Here is a 19674-nt window from a genome sequence, read left to right on the forward strand (position 1 = left end):
CGTGCGAATAAATATATTCATAGATAAGGACCATCAAAAATTGCTAGGAATTCCCTCGAAATTATATTCATAAAATGCGTAGCGTAATAGGGCCGTGCATAGGGGGGTGGGGGTGATCCCCGCGGCCCGGCGGGAAAAGGCCCAAACACGCTTCTTAGGGGCCTATGGCCTTGCCAGGATTGCCCTCCTCTTGGAAATTTCAGTTAGAAGGGCCTACGACGACATAATTTGGACCGGAGCCCGAAATGTCTCTGCACTGCCCTGCTTCCAAAGATCAAAATTGTAGTTTTCATTGGCCAATCGAGGACGGTGTTAGGTAGCTTTATGATAATTTTTAACCCATTGAGAATACCTTTCTTCTTGTACGACGCGACTAATTAAAGGTGCAACTTAGATTTAAGAAACGCGTCGTGTGAAAAACCACTGATTAACCCTTATTTATCAATCATTATTGTCGAGTCATTTTATGACCCGGATTGAGAAATATGCCATCTGTTAAATTTTCTTCTAAAGATATAATATTCTGTGTGTTTAGGTACCTGTAGGTTAGATTAGGTCGTAATTTTCGGTTTTGGAAGGCCCTTAGTTTAAAAATTAATCATAATGGTAAACAAAAACTATGACCCTTGCCAAACTATTTTATTTACTATTGACGTGTTTGAGTGTGGTTGCTTATGCGTTTCTGCACTTTTTTTCGCTTAAAACGCGTAGAGATATTTTTGGTAAATCATTCGCTCAGCACGTGATAGAAGGGTGATCATTTGCGTCGCTGAATTTTTTAAACGAAGCGCGAAACGCGTTCTTTCTTCGGGGGGCTCCGGAAACAATGCTTTCCAAATTGGTGCCGCGCGAAAGAGGTGGAGTAAAGTAACGCCTTCGACTTCCCCCGGCAGCCCCTTCACCCGTGACTCCTTTTATTTATCAATTCAGACGACTGCTCTCCAAGATGATGCAATTCTATATCGATCTCACTTACGAGGTCAATAACAGTAAATTATTTATAGGCCTTTATTTCGCATTCCACTTATTCTTGGCTAGACATTTTCAGTTCTAGTTTTTAAACTAGATAACTTATTCATATTTCAACGCGTCTTCGAAGTTATTTTTAGAGCAACTTTAAATAAGTTGGTCGTTGTGATCCGAATTCCTTTCTTGCTACGCTACAACCTTCAATTTGCTTATCAAACTACAGCGTACATTAATTTATATGTAATTAACTATTTGTAATATATTTATTTAAGCGGGGTGAGTTCGGGTGAAGGACAAACATTTGATTATGCAAATGAAACTGGGCTAAAAATGGGTACCTAAGAAATTCGTGAAATTATTATTTTTGGTAACTATGCAGTAAAGCGCTTTCTTCTGATACGATTTTGAAAACTTGTAACGTCACAGCTGCTGTAGTGACCGCCATGGCAGTTACCGTTTTTTATCAATAGGCAAATTACATTGGTGATGTTACGAGTTTCGAATTGAAAGCACTCTAGGCGCACTAGGAACGCATCAGTGGCGTAGCCAGGATTTTGTTTCGGGGGGGGGCACACCATTGAAATAAAGTAAAAAAATAAAAATATTTGTACGTACGACCATACGTTTCGGGGGGGGGGCATGTGCCCCCTGTGCCCCCCCCCCCCACCTGGCTACGCTACTGGAACGCATCATCTCGTGGGGCATCCAAATTTACATAGCAAACCAAATGAAAAAAACTTTATTCAAAATGACACCTAGGTCTCATATGGGCATAATCCGCTACTGCCTATAGAGTGCTTTCAATTCGAAACTCACGACGTCACCAATGTCATTTTCCTATAGAGTAGTAGCACTACGTAGCTTTGGCCATGGCCACCATTGTGGGCGCGAATTTTTTATGAATAGGAAAAATCATGGGTGACGTCGTGTAACGTAGAACTGCCATTACTCTATTGATAAAAAACGGTAACTGTCATGGCGGCCACTATTAACACTACAGCTGTGACTATACAAGTTTTCAAAATCGTATCAGACGAAAGCACTATAGAGTAATGGCAGTGCTACGTCATACGACGTCACCCATGCTTTTTCCTATTCATAAAAATTCGCGCCTACAACGGCGGCCATGGCCAAAGCTACGGAGTGCTACTACTCTATATACGCGGCATCTTTGAGTTACATCTCAAAAGAAAAATTATAGTAGACAAAGTAGACGTCACAAATATTATTTGACCATAAAGAAAAAGTTTTAAACTATCTTTTTTAATAGTTTATTTCTCTCCTTCTATGGATGTTTCAAGAATGTATTCAGGTGAACAGAGAATATGGGGGCAGCACTGGCAGCACTCTGTTTGCCTCGTTCTTACCCCCTCGTAAGGAAAAGTACGCCCCTCAATTTTCTTAGGATCACAAGCTCTCTTCGTGTAAGCATTCAATATCTACCGGGAATGATAAAACAGAGGCTAGAATTGTGGCCACAAATTCTCTGCTCAGCTGCTGATACATTCTTGATTAAATATTTCATTTATCTAAATATAAAAATTTATTTCTTTTGGGAAAAGGTTTTAAATTGTTTTTTCAAAATATTTATTTATCTTAAGAGAACCTCCTAATATGGAATAAAATAAGCGATGTATGAATGAAATTTTATTATTGTGAAATCAAATAAGTTATGTACATAAAAAATTTCAGTTCCTTAAAACAAATATCATCAATTTAAGAATATCTATTGTCTAAATAGATGTTATATTCTTTACTTAAAGCACTAGCCTTATCATTAGAACCCATTGTATTTAACATAGCAATGATTTCTCTGATACACCAACTTGCATTTTCACCCTCTTCCGCTGTCTTGCAACGTCCAGCTAATTGCACCAAAAAGCGTTGAAACATATCCAATTGAGGTATAATTTTGTTGCCAGAAAACCAAGCTCTTGGAAATGTATTAGAAATGGTTTTGCATTTCTCCACCACACTTTTACACGGAGGAAAGCTCTGCAGAGCCAAATTGATGTAACGATTAAGAAGGCACCCTAAGGAAAGTTCTTGAAGCGGGGCTTCTGCCAATAATCCATGCCAGGTCAAAATATTCCTCAGAAGTTTGACGCAAATCCAGAACTGCCGGCTGAAGAAAACTGAAACCGAGGATGTTCGATTTTCCAAAAGTTGTTTTGGATAGAGTGGAATGAAGATGTCATCTTCCAAGCTAACCTGGAATCTCGATACAACAGTTTTGAAAAGATCTTGCAATCTCTTGCTACCACCATCTATGGATGGATTATCTTGAATCAGCTTTGACACTGTCTTGATGAGTTTCAGAGTTTGTTTGGTTGATAGGGGATCCCAAGCATTTTGTACAAAAGTAGTTAAGTAAGGCAAAACCACTTTATCTATGATGTTGGGTAAGAGATTCGCATCAGGATCTCCCTCAAGTTCTTTCCAAGTGTCACACTGAGAATCCCATCCGTAAAAGAGTAGGGTGCGATACCAGAATGTGCTCTGCAATCCCTGTTTAGCTTCAAACGGATTCCAATTTAATAATTCTAATCGAATGAATGCATTGAATATTTTAGGTAAACATATGGAGACGTAGGCATCCTTGTACGATTGTAGGGCCTGTTCTTTCCACTTAAGGAATACTGCTTTAACCCCACCCAAAGACCCAAATTCATCCACCACATCATTAAAGACGGTTTGAGCTTCGGCTATGATAGTTTCATATTCATTTCTGAATGATATTAGATCACTTTCAGATTCTTCATCATCGGATGACATTCCTTCATTGTGAGCCCCTCTGTTGGCAGTGTCAATTTCTCTTAGCTTTCTCCGTCTCATTCTTCTTCCTTCTCTTTCAGCCACTCTTCTCAATCGGACTTCATTGTAAACAGGCTTGTCTTCCATGTAATCGATAGGTAACCCTCTCATAACTTTATTCGCAATGATGGAGTATTCTTCAGCTTGATCTTTGACATCCTGTTGTCGTCTTGTTATCAGCTTATCCAGTCTGACTTTGTTTAATGCCATCAATCTTTGTTCCAACAAAGACACTTTTCCAAACTTTATGTCCATACATTCCGAAAGATCTTCTACATAGGCTCTCATTTCTTGGTAGAATGCAAACTGTTTAGAAAATTGAGGGCTTTCCTTTGTTAATTTTTCAATTGTGTCGTATGTTGAAACCAATTCGTCTTTGTAGGAATCAAACTGAAGTTTGTGGGCCCTATGTACTTCCTCTAAAGAAGTCAACTTGTCCCTCAATCTGCTTCTGATCATTTGAGTGGTTAAGTTACTCTTATCTTTGATCATACAAGTGCCTTGGTTCTGTCCAAAAGTGGCTTTAAACTGAGAATGTTTAACAGTTTCATAGCTAGCAAGATACGGGATTGGAGAAGTGGAGATATTTGTAGCTGTATTCCCCAAGTTGAAAAGACTGGAGACTGAATCCGTTTTCTGAGAGGTAGGCGTTTGAACTATTCCAACACCTTTACGGATTTGTTCTCTTTCCCAGTTGTCAAGCTCATCTGCTTCTTCATTTTCAATACTTTGATTCTGAGCCGAAAGAAAAGCTTCTCTGGCTTTTTGCCTTTCCATTTCAGCAACATTCACCGAGAAGTTAATTCGGCCTTCTTCATCTTCATCACTTCTATCATTATCATCATCCCTTATTAAACGCGATTTATCTTCCTCCAACCTTTCAGTATCGTCAATGGGAATGAAATCGCCCATTTCCCGAGCCATTTGCCTGTGTTTTTTCATAGCAAATATAGTTGCTGCATCTGGTATTATGCCACTTTTAAGAGCATTTTTAAATGGATTAAATTTATGAGCATCTTCATCATCATCGTCTGATCCTCCAATGTCTTCAGCTTCCTCGCCATTGAAAATCATACCAGCTTCCTTAGGTTTAGCTTTAGGTATAGTCAAAGGCTTAACAATGATGGTTGGTTCATTATCATTTGCTTCATTTGAAGCCGTGGAATGAAGTTCTTGCTTGCAAACCACTTCGTCTTCAACAATAAGTTCATTTTTTTTCTCAACAAAACCTTTTTTCCGCTCTCGTTCCCTTTGTTTCGCTAACCTCCTACTATAATTTGACTTTTTAACTTTAAAAACTTCCTCTTCATCTTCTTCCTCGTGGAAACTGAGTAACTTGGAACCTGTGGGCTTCTTGGAGTTGGTTATTTCATCATTTTCGATGGACTTCGATCTTGTTGGAAAATCGTCATTGTGACCGACGTTTGTTCTCCCTGGCTTTACATAGTCTACCTCCAAAGGTTCGTATTTATTAGTTTTTTCATGATGACTGTCCTTTTCCGATGCGGTTTCTTCGTCCGAATCTTGATAAGTCACTCGTTGGCGAAACTTTCTTGATGGTTTTTTGAAAAGTGACATTTTTACTATTAAAATTTAAATATTTTCCGTACGAAATTACCGTAACGAAACGAATAACTGATGAAAATCGTCTGCTTAATTCTGGGTTTTTCAGGTTCAAAGTTCACGTTCGCGTCAGACGGACGTTACCACCGTAATTGGTTGACGGAAGTCACAAGCATAATCACGTGACAATAATAAAAGATTTCCAAGCGAGTTTTTCGTATTGATGGCGAAGACGCTACGAAAGTAGTTTGTTTTGCGTCTTGTCGTTCTATTTATTGAAAAATTATGTTATAAATTGTGATTTGTAGTTTCTTTTGTATGGTTTTATCGTAATTTAAAGTATACAGTTTTAAAATATGCAGCAAGAGCATTCTAAGGAGAAACATGTCAAGAAAAAGAAGGCTAGGACGTGGACTGAAGCTGCTAAACTTGTGAGGCCCAAAACCCAAACAAATTTTTACGATTTTCTAAGCCTCGGACTTAAATGAATGCTAATGATAATTTTTAAGCCTTGTCCAAAATTATTGATATAAACTTATAGTGTCAATTTCGTTGCTGATATTTTTAAATTAAAGCCAAATCATAGAAGTTTTAACGTAATGTGGTACATTTGTTTTCACATTCAAACAAGAGTGTTATTTGGGCATTTTTGGCTATATAGAATATCGTTAACATTTTTAAAACTTTTGTTGTCAATGCAAATATTCAAAAGCTGTAGTTCAAATATATTTTTACTCGAATAAAGGTTCTGGAAATGTTTCCAAAAACTCCTATGACCCACAAAGAGATATTTGGTGTTGTGCGTTCTCAGTATCTAAAAGACGTTAGGTAATTTTGAGACTTTTTTTGTTGAAATCAAGTTTCATTGTATAATCATGTTTTTATTTCACTTTTTAGTGGCCCAGCCTCTTTAGCCTGTTTGAATGCCATGCTTCACGCTCATTCTAAAGGTCCTGATGCAATGTTTTATAGGGTTGCTGGTGCAAATAGTGTTTTTGGCTTAACAGTACGTTAAAATAATTTAACAGAAGGTTTACCTAGTACTTAACAGTAGTTACAATTACAGTCAGACATACCTGAATGTGCTACACGATTGGAAATTGAAGAAGATGAGTCAAATCCAGATGATTCTGATGACAATGATGGCACTGAACCTACCAACACCAATTCTCCTAAATTAAATAGAATGAGAAATGGCAAAGGTATTAATTAAATTTTAAAGGAGGAGTGAAATTTGTTCTATCTACATAATACATATACTTTTTTTTAAATAAATTTCAGTTTTGTATGTTCAATTTCCTCCTGGTTATAAACCACCCAATTATCCTGTTGTCAACTTAGAAGCGGGAAATCTCTTAACCTCTTCTGGTTGTGATAGACTTAGCTCTACCCAAATAACTTTGCTGCAGGATTGTTCCTTAACTACTAGAAGTTCCGCAAGCCATTTAGCTAATGGGACATCTTGTACTGGCATCTGGAATGACTCTGATATGTCTAACATAGGATCTCAATCATCAAAATGGAGTCGAGGAGATTCGAGCCGAGGGAACAAACCGCTCACACTTCATCTTACGCTACCTTCATCCGAATCAAGCGTTTCACCTGTGAAAGTGAGTGTTCATTTAATATTCTCTAAAGTAGTTTGACATTCTTATCTCACACAAATGTTTTGTAAGGTTTCGCGCCACAATCACCATCACCAAAAAGCGGTAAAACACGCTTTAAGACAACAGCAAAAACGGAGAAGAAGAAATACTGCCATTGCTGCTGGAGGTTCTGCTAATTCGGTTCCCATGGCCCCACCTCCGCCTCCACCAGCCCCACTTCCCCGTATAATCATGAAACCTCTTGTTCCTCCCCAAACTAATACATCAAGCTCTGGTAGGATATATATCATCTTATAAAATATACTGTAATTTATATGGAATTAATTTTTTTGTCCTTTTTTTACAGTATATACTCGTCGAATGGTTACCAGACCATCTCCAGCCATTTCCTACAACCTTACTTTACTTTCGTCAGAGTCAGTTAAGAGTAGGGTTACGAGTTCTCCAGCTGCTGAAACTGTCCGTAGACTGAAGGTAGGACCAATAAAGGTAAATTTACTTAAAACCCCCCAAGATGTGTATAGATTATTTTATTACTTTCTCCTATGAAAATTTAGCCCAGAAAAAGAAATCAGAAGAAGTTAAGTACAGCAGCCCAAATAGCTCAGACCAAAAAAGGCTGTATTGACTTGGAGACTCCAGATTCCATTTTAGTTCACACCGAACTGAGGGTATAAATGGTTATTTCTTACAATTGCTTTTGTTTTTGTGTGTTTTTTTTTTTAATAATTGCGATCATTTTGTTATTTTTTACTTCAGGCCCTATTAAATAAACATACATTCGTGTCGTTACCTCAATTGTACCAATATAAACTATTGCAACTTCTACCACCTGTTGATCGACACATCACATCAGAATCTGCGGTTCGTTTGAGCCCTTCAGCCTTAAGCAATGAGTTTTTTGCTTGCGCTTGTCAAGAATGGTGGGAAAGATTATCGGAAGGTGAATTCACGCACGAAAACCAGCTCAAAAGAAAGTGGGACGAAGAAAGGGAACGCAGCAAGCTTGATCCTTGGAAAATTAAATATTTTGAGCCAATTTGGAGTGAAAAGTAAGTGGGCCGCTAAAGGAAATGATTTCCGTGTAACTTAACTGACACTGTGTTTAAAAAGTCTAAATCTATTTTCCACAGAGCTGTGCCTGATCTGCCGGATCCCCAACCCTCATCCTTGTCCAGCTCCTCTGATACCGATGTGAATGAGCAAAAATCAACCAAATCCGATGTTGAAATAATTGATGATGAGACCAATAAGCAAGTTCCAAGTATCAAGATCAAGCCTTTGCTGGACAAAAGCCAAACATTAACTTCTGTTTTGAGTGAAAGTAATCTTTCATCCACGACAAAAGCATCCATTTCTCTCTCGGTGTCCATTGATAGATGTGACAATATGAAGGTGGGATCTCCTTGTAGTAGTACTAGCACCAGCAGTAGTAGCAGTGATACAAGCGAAGACAGTCCTCTTATGGAAAATGATTGTCTTAGTGTTTCAAAAGTAAATTTTTTCTTATACTAATAAGATGGTTTGATTAACTTTTCATTCTTTGTAGGAATCGCATCTGGATGATGTAATTATTGACAGTGATGCCACTAAAAGTGTTTCACCAATGGAGGTTACGGAGCCAAAGGGCTCATCTACTGATATTTCAAGTGATGCTATGCAAGTGACCCTCAAAAGAAAGCTGTCGGATTTATTGGAGGAGGATGAAGAAAATTCGGATGATTCAAATGAATGTGCGAAAAAACAAAACTTATCGGATAAAAGCGATGATCTGAGATTGGAAAGAAATTTAATTTCTAAGTCAACCAAAGATGCTAGTTCGTCTCGTCACAAAACAGTTTTAAGAACATCATTCACAGCTACCTCGGTAATTAAATATTTACAAGTATTCATTCATTCATTGTTGTTTACAATTTGTAATTTCTCAGGGAACTTCCAATCCTGGTATTGTACCACCCATCACTATCAGATCAATACCAGTTTCATCAAACAACAGATTAGGGCAAAAATCGGCTGATGGGGTGAACGTTGAACGCTCTTATCAAATTTGTCAGGCTGTTTTAGAATCGAGTAGAAACCGATCTAATTTTATTCCAAGTGGACAAATTGGATTCAGAGCTAAGAATTTACGTTCATCAAGTTCTTCTCCAAACTCAGTGGGCTCACCAAGTCGGGTAGATTCCCCCATTGCAACGAACAGCGATATAATCCCAACGAGTACTGCTTGTATCGAAGTAAAAACGCCATCTACGGAAATCGCTGTGCAAGATAAAAGAAACTCTCCATCACCTGTTTTAAAAAATATGCAAGAAAATGTGCCGTTAGCTGAGGTTTCCACACCATTTTTGAACAGTAGTTTAGAGACTACAAAATTTTCTATATTGCCTAAAAAAGTTGACATAAATGTGTCCGAAGGATCTAACTCTAGTAAAGAGCACCAAACTACCACAAAAATGGCGGAGAATGACTCTGATTCTCAATCGTCAGCAGTTACTGTGTCAGCTCCTGGTAGCCCTATGGTTGTTTCCAAAAATGTTGAATACTCTGTATCAGATACTTCAAAGCAAGACAGCCCCGTGACTAGACATTTGGATACAGATTGCAATCTAACTTCGGAACTTCAACCCGAAACCGTTTCTACCTCCACTTGCCCATCTCAAAGTGTTGTTCCAAATCAACTTTTGGCAATAAAATCAGGATCAACTCTTAATTCTCTGTCAATATCTACAACCTCCATTTCTAGCATCATACCAATTGAAGTTTCATCTAGTAACATTCGATCTACAACAAATTCACCTGTGTCTACTGATTTGCTACATCCTAAATGTGTAAGTTGAATTTTAATCACAATATTTGGCTTTTGCGGATGGCAGAGCTTTTGTAGAAAAAGTTAGATTATCAATTTTTTTATTGTTACTTTGGGTTTTTCATTGATCACTTGTTTTTTTTTTTTCACTTTTGTACAGTGCACTATTATAATACTGTTTTATTATTACTTAAAGTAAAAAACTGTTACAAGTTATTGTTAGTTTAGAATTTTTCAATTTGTTTGATGCACTTGATCATGACTTGATCCTGCATATTTTAATCGTTAGTGAAAGTCCTACCCCACTGCTAAAATCTCAGCTTTGGCCATTTTCTTAGCTTAACATGAAAACTATATGACTAGATTTTTCTTTTAGCAAACCCAGGCTTTGAATGTGGAAATCGATGGTGAGGAAGCAGAAAGGAGGATCGTGGAAAATAGTGGAAGTACTCCCTTTAAACCAGACACTCTTTTAGAAAAACTAAATGAAGAAGATTTCTTGCTAAAGAAAGTGATACATGACGGTACATTTCATCCAGATCATCCGGGATTTGAACCAGTAGTTTTACCTGATGGAACTATCCCAGTTTTGGTTGTGCAAGAACCTTCCACCCTGGAAAACATTTTACAAAAGAATAACGGGCAGTTTCAAGGTTTGTCTGTTTCACAACTGGCTGAGAGTATGATGACCCCTAGGCGCCCTCAGAGTGAGCCAGTACCTACTAAGGAACAATCTTGTTCGGGGGAATTACAACGATCCTCAAGTTTTCAAGACTTCAAGATGATACAAACGACTCTCGATGAAAATCAAGCTGAACTGCATCAGAAGCCATTACAATACTCAGACTCTTCTATTATTCCTGGTATTTCGACATTGCCAGCAGCGTTGTTTACCTCAAATCAGTTAATTGGTACTTCTCTGTTGCCTCTAAATGGAAACCATAACCAAACCAAATCATTTAGCTGTACGGACAGCAATGTTCTCAACACTAATACCTCTTCCATTCGTGGGAAAACTCTTCTTTCAAATCATAATTCTGTGTATAGCAATGCTGTTTTGCAAAGCGCGCTTAGCTCCCATGTTTTCCCCTCAGTACCTTTACCTACATCTGTGAATAATGGTATGTTTCCTGCTGGAAGTATTTTTATCGCTCACGGTGGTCACAATCACCCTTATCATTTAGGGGATAACCGTAATTCGGTAACTGTTGTTCCAAGTATTCCTCCATTTCCCGTCATGTCTGTGGGTTACAATTTCTCTCCAAATAATGGAGTAACTCTTAGTGCCGATGATGGAGCAATGAACCATTTTGTAGCAAACAATACAGGAATTTTACCACGTAATAATGTTCTAAGTGGTGCCAGCATACCCCCAACAGATTCCCCATCCAGTAACGGAAGTAATTGCGCCTGCAATTTAAAAGCAATGGTCATGTGTCGTAAATGTGGCGCGTTTTGTCATGATGATTGTATTGGACCTTCCAAACTGTGTGTTACTTGCTTAATAAGGTAGCCCAGGAAAAAGCAACCGGCTGTTTTACTATGATTTCAACATTACCATTTAATTATACAAAATCTGTTATGGTTTTATTAGCTGGTAAATTTTAAAGGAGATTTTTTTAAATTATTATAATTGAGAGGCTTCGGTTTTGGCCTATTTCTGGGACTTCTTGAAAGGTATTTTTGCCAGATTGGAAGCATTAAATGCTCTAACATGTACAGTCTCTTATGCACACTAATAACTTCATTAAAGAAAATCATTGTCAATTTTTATTTTGTAATGTAACTGCTCTAAACTATTGTGTAACAATATTTGTAGCAGAAATATTTTTGAGAACTGAATTATCTCCCTTTTTCTATAGTTTTAGATTTGCAAAATATAAGAACCTAGAACCTTTTTAACATTTCAGGAAATTTTTTCTGTAATAAATTAAACGCATTTTATATTGACTGCTTCCTGGGCCTCTCTTCGATGGTTTTTAATTCTTATGACAAGCTTTAAGATTATTTTGTGGAAACAAAACATTTGGTTGCTAAATTATCTACTTTAAAACTTTTAATCTATGCAAAGTTGAACTAATGTTCGGTTTAACTTTTCATATCCGCTAGCGCATAGAACAGGTTTTTTTCATTATAGAATGAATTGTTTATTTCCTTTATGGTACAAAAATAAATATACTAGCTGATATGTACAAAACTAAAAGTATGTGCTTTCTCATTTTTTAGCTTATAATAAGAGTCCACTTGGTCACTTTGTTAATTTGCTTATGAACAAAAAGGCTAATATTTTAGGAACAGTATAAAAATGTCTTTTACAAGTAGCTTTTTATTATGGTTTGAATGTGACAAAGCTACTGAGCAATGGGGGAATGTATCAAATATAAAATCTCAAAAATTTCGTCATTTAATTTTTGACACTAAAAAGGGGTATTATTTTTTGAACTTAAAAACAGCCACAGCTGCGAGAATAAAGAAGGCAGTCCAAGCGAAAGTAACCAAGAAACCCGACCACACAAGGCTGTAAGTTATACCCCAGCCTCTTGATAAAACAGCTCTCATTCCTTCTGTCGGAAGTGTTTGGGGAAGACAGTAAGAAAAATATCTCAAGAAATGTGGCATACCCTCTACTGGCCAAACAATACCTACAAAGGAAAAATTATAAGTTATTGATAATGATAATAATAATCAGCTAGCAAGAACCAAAAGTTATTTAAACAATTGGGACTTTCAGCTTACCACTGAGAATGATATTTGGATAAAATGACCCTAATGATATCATGACGGCTGTGTTTTCTTCCGTTACCAAAGCCGATATAAGCAAGCCTAGAGAAAAGAAAAAATTAATTCCCTTTAAAATATTAATTATCTTTTTCAGCATAACTTACCAAAACACATTCCACAAACTCCTTGGAATAAAGTCATCAAAATAACCCAAATGAATGGGCCTCTCGATGGAATGTCAAAGACCAAGAATGTGAATACAAGCAAGCCCAAAACCTGACCAATTAAGACGAAAAACTGCGTCATGATATGAGATGTAAGTACTTGAAACGCTGTAACTCCTGACACCCAACTTCTGTCAAATAAACCACTCTTTCGCTCTTCTACAAAGCTTATAGCAGTCAAGCCTACAGCCATAATGTAAGTGATGCTGAGAATTACACCTGGTGTTATGAACTCTGTAAAACTAACTTCCACTACCCCATAGATGGGTTTCTCCATCTAGAAATAGCAAAATCCCCATCAGTTTGAGCGTGATAATATGGTTAGAAAGAGTCTAGAGGTTAATATACTTACAACAACTGGTAAATTAGCCAGTAAGGGTGTAGAGCCGATAGTTTCTAGCATGTCTTGAGCAAACTTTTGGAAGGAATACAACAAACTTGTTTGAAGAGTCAGGCCAATTTGTTGATCTATAAAATAAGAGTTAAGTTTAAATTTTGATGAAATTGCACTTGGAAGCTCAAATCTTTGTCAATACTCACTGGTCATATCAAGATGGACTTTGACTGTACTGCATTCAATAGTTGCATTGTCTACATCAAGTCCTTGACTGAAGCGATTATACAGGCACTTTGTAAAGTTATTACTTATATGTATAACCGCCCAGGCTTTCCCATCTTTGACGGACTGTATGGCTGTATCTAGATCATTGTAATTATGCTAGGAGAATAAATAATTTATAAATAAGTGATAACGTAATAGTGTAAATTATCCGTAATTAAACCAAACTATACCTGAATCACAGTTTCATTATCCAGTTTTTGTAAGAAAAGTTTGCTCATAGATGCAGGGTTTTCGTCATTGACAATAGCTATATCCAGATCAAAAGGATTGCGACCAATGCAGAGACACAATAGAATAACTTGAATAGCGGGCAAGGCATATTGAAAAAGTACTACAGCTATGTTTCTTCTCAGGCGGGTGATGTTTTTGTTGAAGAGAACCATTGTTTTATTCAAACTATCCATACAGGGGTTTGGTCGTTTTGGAATAATTATACGTGCGCTAGCAGGCTTGATGCTAACTTCTAAGTCAGAGGGAGGAATGTGTAAATCATTCACACTATTTTTGATGAGGTCCAATGTAGAATTGTTTAAAGTGCAGGCACTATTGGCTTTGTTTGTGTCGAGGTTCGGTTTTGCATTTTCATTGATGATGTAGAGCTAGAATATATTTCATGTATTAGTTTCAGGTTTTTAAGGTTCCACAGCTTGTCTAAAAAGTTACTCACTGGGCTCTCTTTGTCTTGGGATGGTGAAAGGTCTTTGCTAATTCTGCGTTCTAGTATAGCAGGAACTAGTTCCTTGCTAAGTCTACGTTCTAAAATACTTGGGAGGGAAGGAGTAGCTCCCGCGTCAGTGGCCAGAATTTGGTTCAATTCCTTTTCAGCCTGCTTAGTTTCTTTGTCCAACATGCAAAGCTTTAAGAAACAGTCCTCGAGGCTGGGCTCATTGAAGAACTCCATAAGTTCTTCTGGACTAGCTTCGGCTAACAAGCGTCCTTTTCTCATTAACCCAACCTTAAAATGTAAATTTTATTAATATTTACAGATTTTAAGGTTTAATTTCAACAAATACATACCACATTAGCTTGTCTAGCTTCTTCAATGTAATGAGTAGTAATTATCACAGTCATTCCTTCGGACGAAGTTAACATAACCAAATGGTTCCAAATGCTTTGTCTAAGTAATGGATCCACACCAACTGTGGGCTCATCCAAAATAAGCAATGGTGGACGGTGAATTAAGGCAGCCGCAAAAGACACTCGTCTCTGTTGACCCCCACTGTAACAAAATTTTGTGTAATTTTGTCTTCCAAGTCAAGTTAGAACATAAATCAGAATCTTACCTTAAATTGGAGACTAAACGAGACTTGGTTGGCAGGTCAAGGAAATTGAGCAAAAATTCTGTACGTTCTTTAAGCGTTTTAGCATCAATTCTATGTAAGCGGCCAAAATATAACAAGGTTTCTTCAATAGTAAATTCAGCGTACAATGCCAACTCCTATATAATTGAAAATAAAGTTAATCTTTTTAGCATATTTATGTTATTTAACCAAAAATGTATTATACCTGTGGCATAAAGCCAACGCCACAACCAGGGATAATGCTCTTGCTCGTTCCAGGTTTTTCTCCAAACACCCGAACTTCGCCATTTTTTAGAGAGAGTTTACCAATCACAGAATTTAATAAGGTTGTTTTCCCGCAACCACTAGGTCCCAATAGTCCATATCTATTTAAGAAATTTTAAGAGGAAATTGTTTTTTATGGCTATACTTTTGATAAATTGCACAATTGTTAAAAAAAAAACTCTTCATCTAAGCATTTAAACGTTTTGGCATCCTGGCTCAAGGAAAACCGGTTTTTAAGAGTTTTCAATATTGCATTCAGCCTTGGTCGCCAAAAGCCTTTTTGGTTTCGCTTTCCCTCTTTACGCGGAGTGGGGTAAACTCGTCTTATTGGTATTTTGATTATCAAAATTTTTTATATGAATATTTAGAATTTTTTATTTGCTAGAAAGTGTTTCTGTGGGGAAACTTCAATTATTACTCCCAGTTTCCTTTAGGAGAAAAGATAAGATTGGTTCCACTTATTTTTAAAGACTTTAAAATTGTTACACTGATAACATGAACCTTTATTTTAACCTAAAAATAGGGTTTTTGGGTTATTTTAGAACATTACAAGACCGCTTTAGAGTATATAGTTTAGCTTTACCACAATAATTCGGATTAACAAACTTAGTAGGTCTATGAATATTTTGTGAGGGTGTGATATAAATACGGGGAATTATCCATTTACTTTAGAATAGGTAAATAGTTTCCGTATTATTTCTGAAATCGAAACAGAGATCATCGTATTTATCGCAACGCGGTTGGTCGAGTAGTTTAGTCAAATTTGAATGAGGTTCATGGGCCAAGAGCACGCATTTTTTTTTCGGGGGGGGGAGGTCACTTATTTCCTTATACAGGGTATAGAATTCTTATGATATTTAGATTGTCAAGTAGAGGTCCTTTTAATAGACATATCCTCGTATTCCGAGGAAAAACTTTTCCCGTAACTTTCACCGTGTACCAAAATGAAACGCAGTAACTTCCTACAGAGCAGCTCGCCCATAGAAAGATGCCAGAATATATTATTGGGGATTTCAATTACTAGGTCACCACCTACAGCACTTTCTTTTTTTTTTAAAAAAGCTTTCCCTCGTCGGTAAGGTGTTCCCCTAATAAAAATTGACTGGGATATTTTAGGAAACGCTCTCGTAAGGATTGGGGATAAACTACAGAACCAGAATGCCATTTTGTAAGGTATTTTGGGGTATAGTGAGCTTTTTTTTTTTAAATAATTATAAATGGGCTTTAAAGACTAATAATAATATCACTTGACTATCGTCCTAAATATTTGATCAATTATTATAAACGCGGTATTTTTTTACCATTGACCTTTGAAAAGTAACCTCTTAATTCGACATTATTATAATCATCTTTATAAGTCTTAAAGGTTACACCATTAATTTACTAATTTTTTATTGTAACCCAGTTTAGAATAGAATGGGGGAGCTGATTCTCACAGTTAAAGCCATAATTCCTCCGCGTGCAGGTAGATTTTTTATGCTTAAGGGTTTTTTATTTCAGTTTCTCACCGACCTTTGAAGTTAGAAATCGGCCTACTTTTATAAAAACATTCCGTGGCACATTTAGAGGGAAGGGTCCCCTTCATAAGGTACATAACTACTATTTATGTAACTTAACTGAGCCCTTGCAGTTAACCTTTCTTTTATATAATAAGGAGCGCGCCACTGGGCCCGCTGATCTTTAATAAACTCATTAGTCATCGAAGAGAAGAAAAGTTAAAGCATACTTACATAACTCCTTCAGGTACTCTTAGATTAACTCCTCTGAGAGCGTGGTGAGCTTTCTTGCCTCGGCCGTAGGTCAATTTCGCGTCTCTTACTTCCACGGCCAAGTTTTCGGACAACCCATCGAGGCGACTGTAGAAGGATATGTCGGCTTTGCTATTAAATCTTTGTCTGCCACCTCCTGGCAAGAAACTGGAGGACTCGCGTCGTTTCATGTCGGGTATGTTAACGATTCCGTCCAATTTAGGCAAGTTACTGGGCACAGACACGACATCGGAGTTGTTTTCGGCATGCATTGGCTTTAATTCGATGGTTTCGGCGGAAGAAGCCACGCTGGAAGTCGTACCCGATGCCCCTTGGGTCTCGATGTTGGCCGCTGTTTCTCCGGCGGTGATCGCGGGATCCGCGGTAGCCGTTGGGACCCGATCCACGGCGTCCGCGTTGTAATTGATGGGTCGTATGGTGCCATCCATCCCGTTCGGTACCTCCGTGGAAGTGCTGCCGTTCGCCGACTTCAACTTGTATAAATCCGTAAACATGTTAGCAAAATAGTAATTAACGATAGAAGATTATCCGAACTTGTCAGGGGGAAGGGCTGGAATACGCTAATAAGTACGACAGAAGGAAATCGTCACGCTTCGTAGTATCCTTTGTTCGAGACACCGACACCGATATTCTAATTACAAAAGTTCTATAAGATTATTTCCCATCCTAGCGGGGTCGAAGCGAAAGTTACGAAAGCCGAGCGGAACGGCGCGTTCGTTGCCTGCGGAACTAGCGAACGTCTAACTGCGGTGAGAGCTCGAGAGGAACTTGTTAGATATCGGATCAAATACGAATCGGAGAAACGTTCGGTGACGCGTTCTAACTGCCTCTACCGGGGAAAATGATACGTCGAAAGTCCAACAAAAAAACGAGGACGGACGGATCACGGAAACAACGGACTCGAAGTAGGCTAGTCCGTCGCCGACACGCGTTTAACGTTTTTCACTTTCTAAAAAATTTCCTTCGAAACTTTCGCGCAGTAGGAGCGCTGAGGGTCCGACTCGAGAAGGGGGAAGGCTCTCGACTGAGGTGCGGGACGAAGTAGGAAATTCTCGTTCCCCCATTTCATCCGGAGTTTCCTTTTAGCAACAAATGTCGTCGGCAGGGGGAAGTTAAAACGGGGAGGGGGGAGTGCCGATGCCACTGCCAAAGTCATCTTAGGCCCGTGACCACCCCTGATACCACCGCGCATTCTATAGGCCTATCTCGGAAAATATCCCCTTGAAAGTTGGCGTATTCCCCTACAAAGGATTGCAGAAGCCGTAGAAAACCGGTTTTTTAGCCGCGGTTGTAGGAATTCTTTTCAGGAGGGGAATAAACTGACGCGGGGTTTCTCCCTTTCTGAGAAATTTTCATAAGATAACGGGCTAACCTTGACCAATGCAAGAATTAGTGAAAAATACCCGAGAATCGATTTATTTGGTATAATATTTCTCTTTTTACCCAAGAAATTAGTTCAATCGTTTTCAGAGAAAAACTATTGCAACCGTCGCGTTTTTTTAAAATCAACACGTACCCGAGAAATTTTTTATTTCTTAAAATTTTATTATAGTAGGAAGCTGGTTTCTAAGCGTATTAAAATATAATTTATTTGTTATTTGCAACCTTGAAGAAACTTGATTTTGGTCGATGCCTCGATAAAATCGAAGGGCTAATCACTATCCGTAATCGCTGTACAAGCCTGTACCTTTGACTGTACTAAAGTGATTACGTAATAAAATACAGACTTTGCACATTGGCCAACAATGTATTTTAGTTCTAGTGTTGTTAATTTTCCGGAAAAATAAAATGCGGAAAAATTTCCAGAAAATTTTCCGAATTGCGGAAAATTTTCCGCAAATCGGAAAAATAAAAAATTGAAACATAAATTACTTTTAAGGGTTTTTTTTTAACTTTTTATCTATATAAAATGGTTAATATCAGTAAACATACTAAAAAACATTACTTAGCCTATGTTACATTGTTAGTCAGTTTAAACTAGTCTAGAGGTTTAGTTTTACTAAAAAAGCCGCTTTATTTAAATTTGCAAACAATATATTAGGCTAATCATAGAATGAAAACTTTTTTTTATTTTTTTCGGAAAAATACGAAAATTTTTCCGGAAAAAAGGTCTTGGTCATTTTCCGGAAAATTTTCCGACTTACAACACTATTTAGTTCAGACTATTCACCAATAGAAAATTTAAATTAGTAAAGGTATTTCAAATTAATATTAACATTTACAACAAAAGGCGAGTGGCTGATCACGATCCGGTGTACTTTGACTGTACTAAAGTGATTACGTAATCAAATACAGACTTTGCACTGTACTCGCATTAATCGATGTACAGAGTTCAAGGAAGAGGTTAGCACCTCGGATAAAATAGGCCGAATTTGCCGTCAAACTTTCGCGCTGACTTCTACCTTTTATTTAAACCTAAATTATATTCTTGAAGTCGAAGTTACTCTTGTCATTGTAATTAACGATTTTTGTCATTTTCCTCCCATCATTCTTTAATTTAAGCGTTTCTCATTTTTTCAGTCAACCAAGAAATAATGGTAATATTTCAATTCCACTCGCGTTATATTTGATAGCGAAAAATTCGGCAAAATGCCAGCTTCGAAGTGTGTGTAAAGGTTTAAAATATATACCCTATACAGCGACTTGTATATGCCGATTAAGATAATTTAAGCACAAAATGTAATACCACCAGTGTATTCTAATTTCGATAGTCCGCCCCCTTTATTCGCGAGACCTCGTGAACTCGAAACTCGACACCACGGCTTTATTATTTTCTCGTCTCCAAACTTTAGAAGCACGATACAGGTTTTAATCATTTTAAACAACTTAAATATCTCGCCTTCCAACCCTCATTTCCGCTGTTCGCGTTCCCTTACCCTTAAACAATGCGCGGCTTAAACGATGATCAGTTCAATTAACACCATTTTCTTTTGAAGTTAGTACAATCTCCTTATTGAAATAGTTACTTTCGCGTTTAAACGACTGCTGCTTATATGACAATTAATGGAACGTTA

At 37.5% G+C, this 19674-nt stretch overlaps 3 protein-coding genes across 3 annotated transcripts; 1 reads left to right on the forward strand and 2 right to left on the reverse strand.

Moving 5' to 3' along the window:
* Window positions 1-2632: 2632 nt before the first annotated feature.
* LOC149935993 (PAX3- and PAX7-binding protein 1) lies at window positions 2633-5477 on the reverse strand. Its single transcript, XM_090181053.1, has one exon. The coding sequence runs from the start codon at window positions 5359-5361 to the stop codon at window positions 2686-2688; it is 2676 nt and encodes an 891-aa protein (XP_090037179.1). The 5' UTR covers window positions 5362-5477; the 3' UTR covers window positions 2633-2685.
* On the forward strand, window positions 5387-11727 carry Asx (transcriptional regulator additional sex combs). Its single transcript, XM_090181051.1, has 13 exons — window positions 5387-5777; window positions 6092-6174; window positions 6244-6352; window positions 6413-6548; window positions 6628-6956; window positions 7023-7227; window positions 7300-7442; window positions 7511-7624; window positions 7713-8005; window positions 8087-8447; window positions 8503-8820; window positions 8882-9781; window positions 10136-11727. Exons 1-13 carry the CDS (start codon window positions 5703-5705, stop codon window positions 11270-11272), a joined length of 4203 nt encoding a protein of 1400 aa, XP_090037177.1. The 5' UTR covers window positions 5387-5702; the 3' UTR covers window positions 11273-11727.
* Window positions 11728-12065: 338 nt separating this feature from the next.
* LOC149935995 (ABC transporter G family member 23-like) lies at window positions 12066-17588 on the reverse strand. The gene is made up of 11 exons (XM_090181052.1): window positions 16622-17588; window positions 14833-14992; window positions 14610-14764; window positions 14344-14545; window positions 13994-14281; window positions 13497-13925; window positions 13245-13422; window positions 13057-13172; window positions 12645-12981; window positions 12496-12582; window positions 12066-12401 (listed from the first exon to the last, which is right to left on the reverse strand). Exons 1-11 carry the CDS (start codon window positions 17152-17154, stop codon window positions 12190-12192), a joined length of 2697 nt encoding a protein of 898 aa, XP_090037178.1. The 5' UTR covers window positions 17155-17588; the 3' UTR covers window positions 12066-12189.
* Window positions 17589-19674: the final 2086 nt, after the last annotated feature.

This window comes from Leiobunum rupestre, chromosome 7 (genome assembly GCF_980474605.1).
Source record: "Leiobunum rupestre chromosome 7, qqLeiRupe1.1.hap1, whole genome shotgun sequence".
In the NCBI taxonomy this organism is placed as follows: domain Eukaryota; kingdom Metazoa; phylum Arthropoda; class Arachnida; order Opiliones; family Sclerosomatidae; genus Leiobunum; species Leiobunum rupestre.

Bases quoted from the DNA above. Each gene is read 5' to 3' on its own strand.
- LOC149935993 (XM_090181053.1), bottom strand. From the start codon at position 5,361: ATGTCACTTTTCAAAAAACCATCAAGAAAGTTTCGCCAACGAGTGACT.
- Asx (XM_090181051.1), top strand. From the start codon at position 5,703: ATGCAGCAAGAGCATTCTAAGGAGAAACATGTCAAGAAAAAGAAGGCT. The intron at 5,778-6,091 runs GTGAGGCCCAAA...ACTCGAATAAAG, and splicing joins GGACTGAAGCTGCTAAACTT to GTTCTGGAAATGTTTCCAAA. The intron at 8,006-8,086 runs GTAAGTGGGCCG...TATTTTCCACAG, and splicing joins GAGCCAATTTGGAGTGAAAA to AGCTGTGCCTGATCTGCCGG.
- LOC149935995 (XM_090181052.1), bottom strand. From the start codon at position 17,154: ATGTTTACGGATTTATACAAGTTGAAGTCGGCGAACGGCAGCACTTCC. The intron at 14,993-16,621 runs GTAAGTATGCTT...TTTCTTAAATAG, and splicing joins AGAGTACCTGAAGGAGTTAT to ATATGGACTATTGGGACCTA. The intron at 14,765-14,832 runs GTATAATACATT...TCAATTATATAG, and splicing joins GCGTTGGCTTTATGCCACAG to GAGTTGGCATTGTACGCTGA.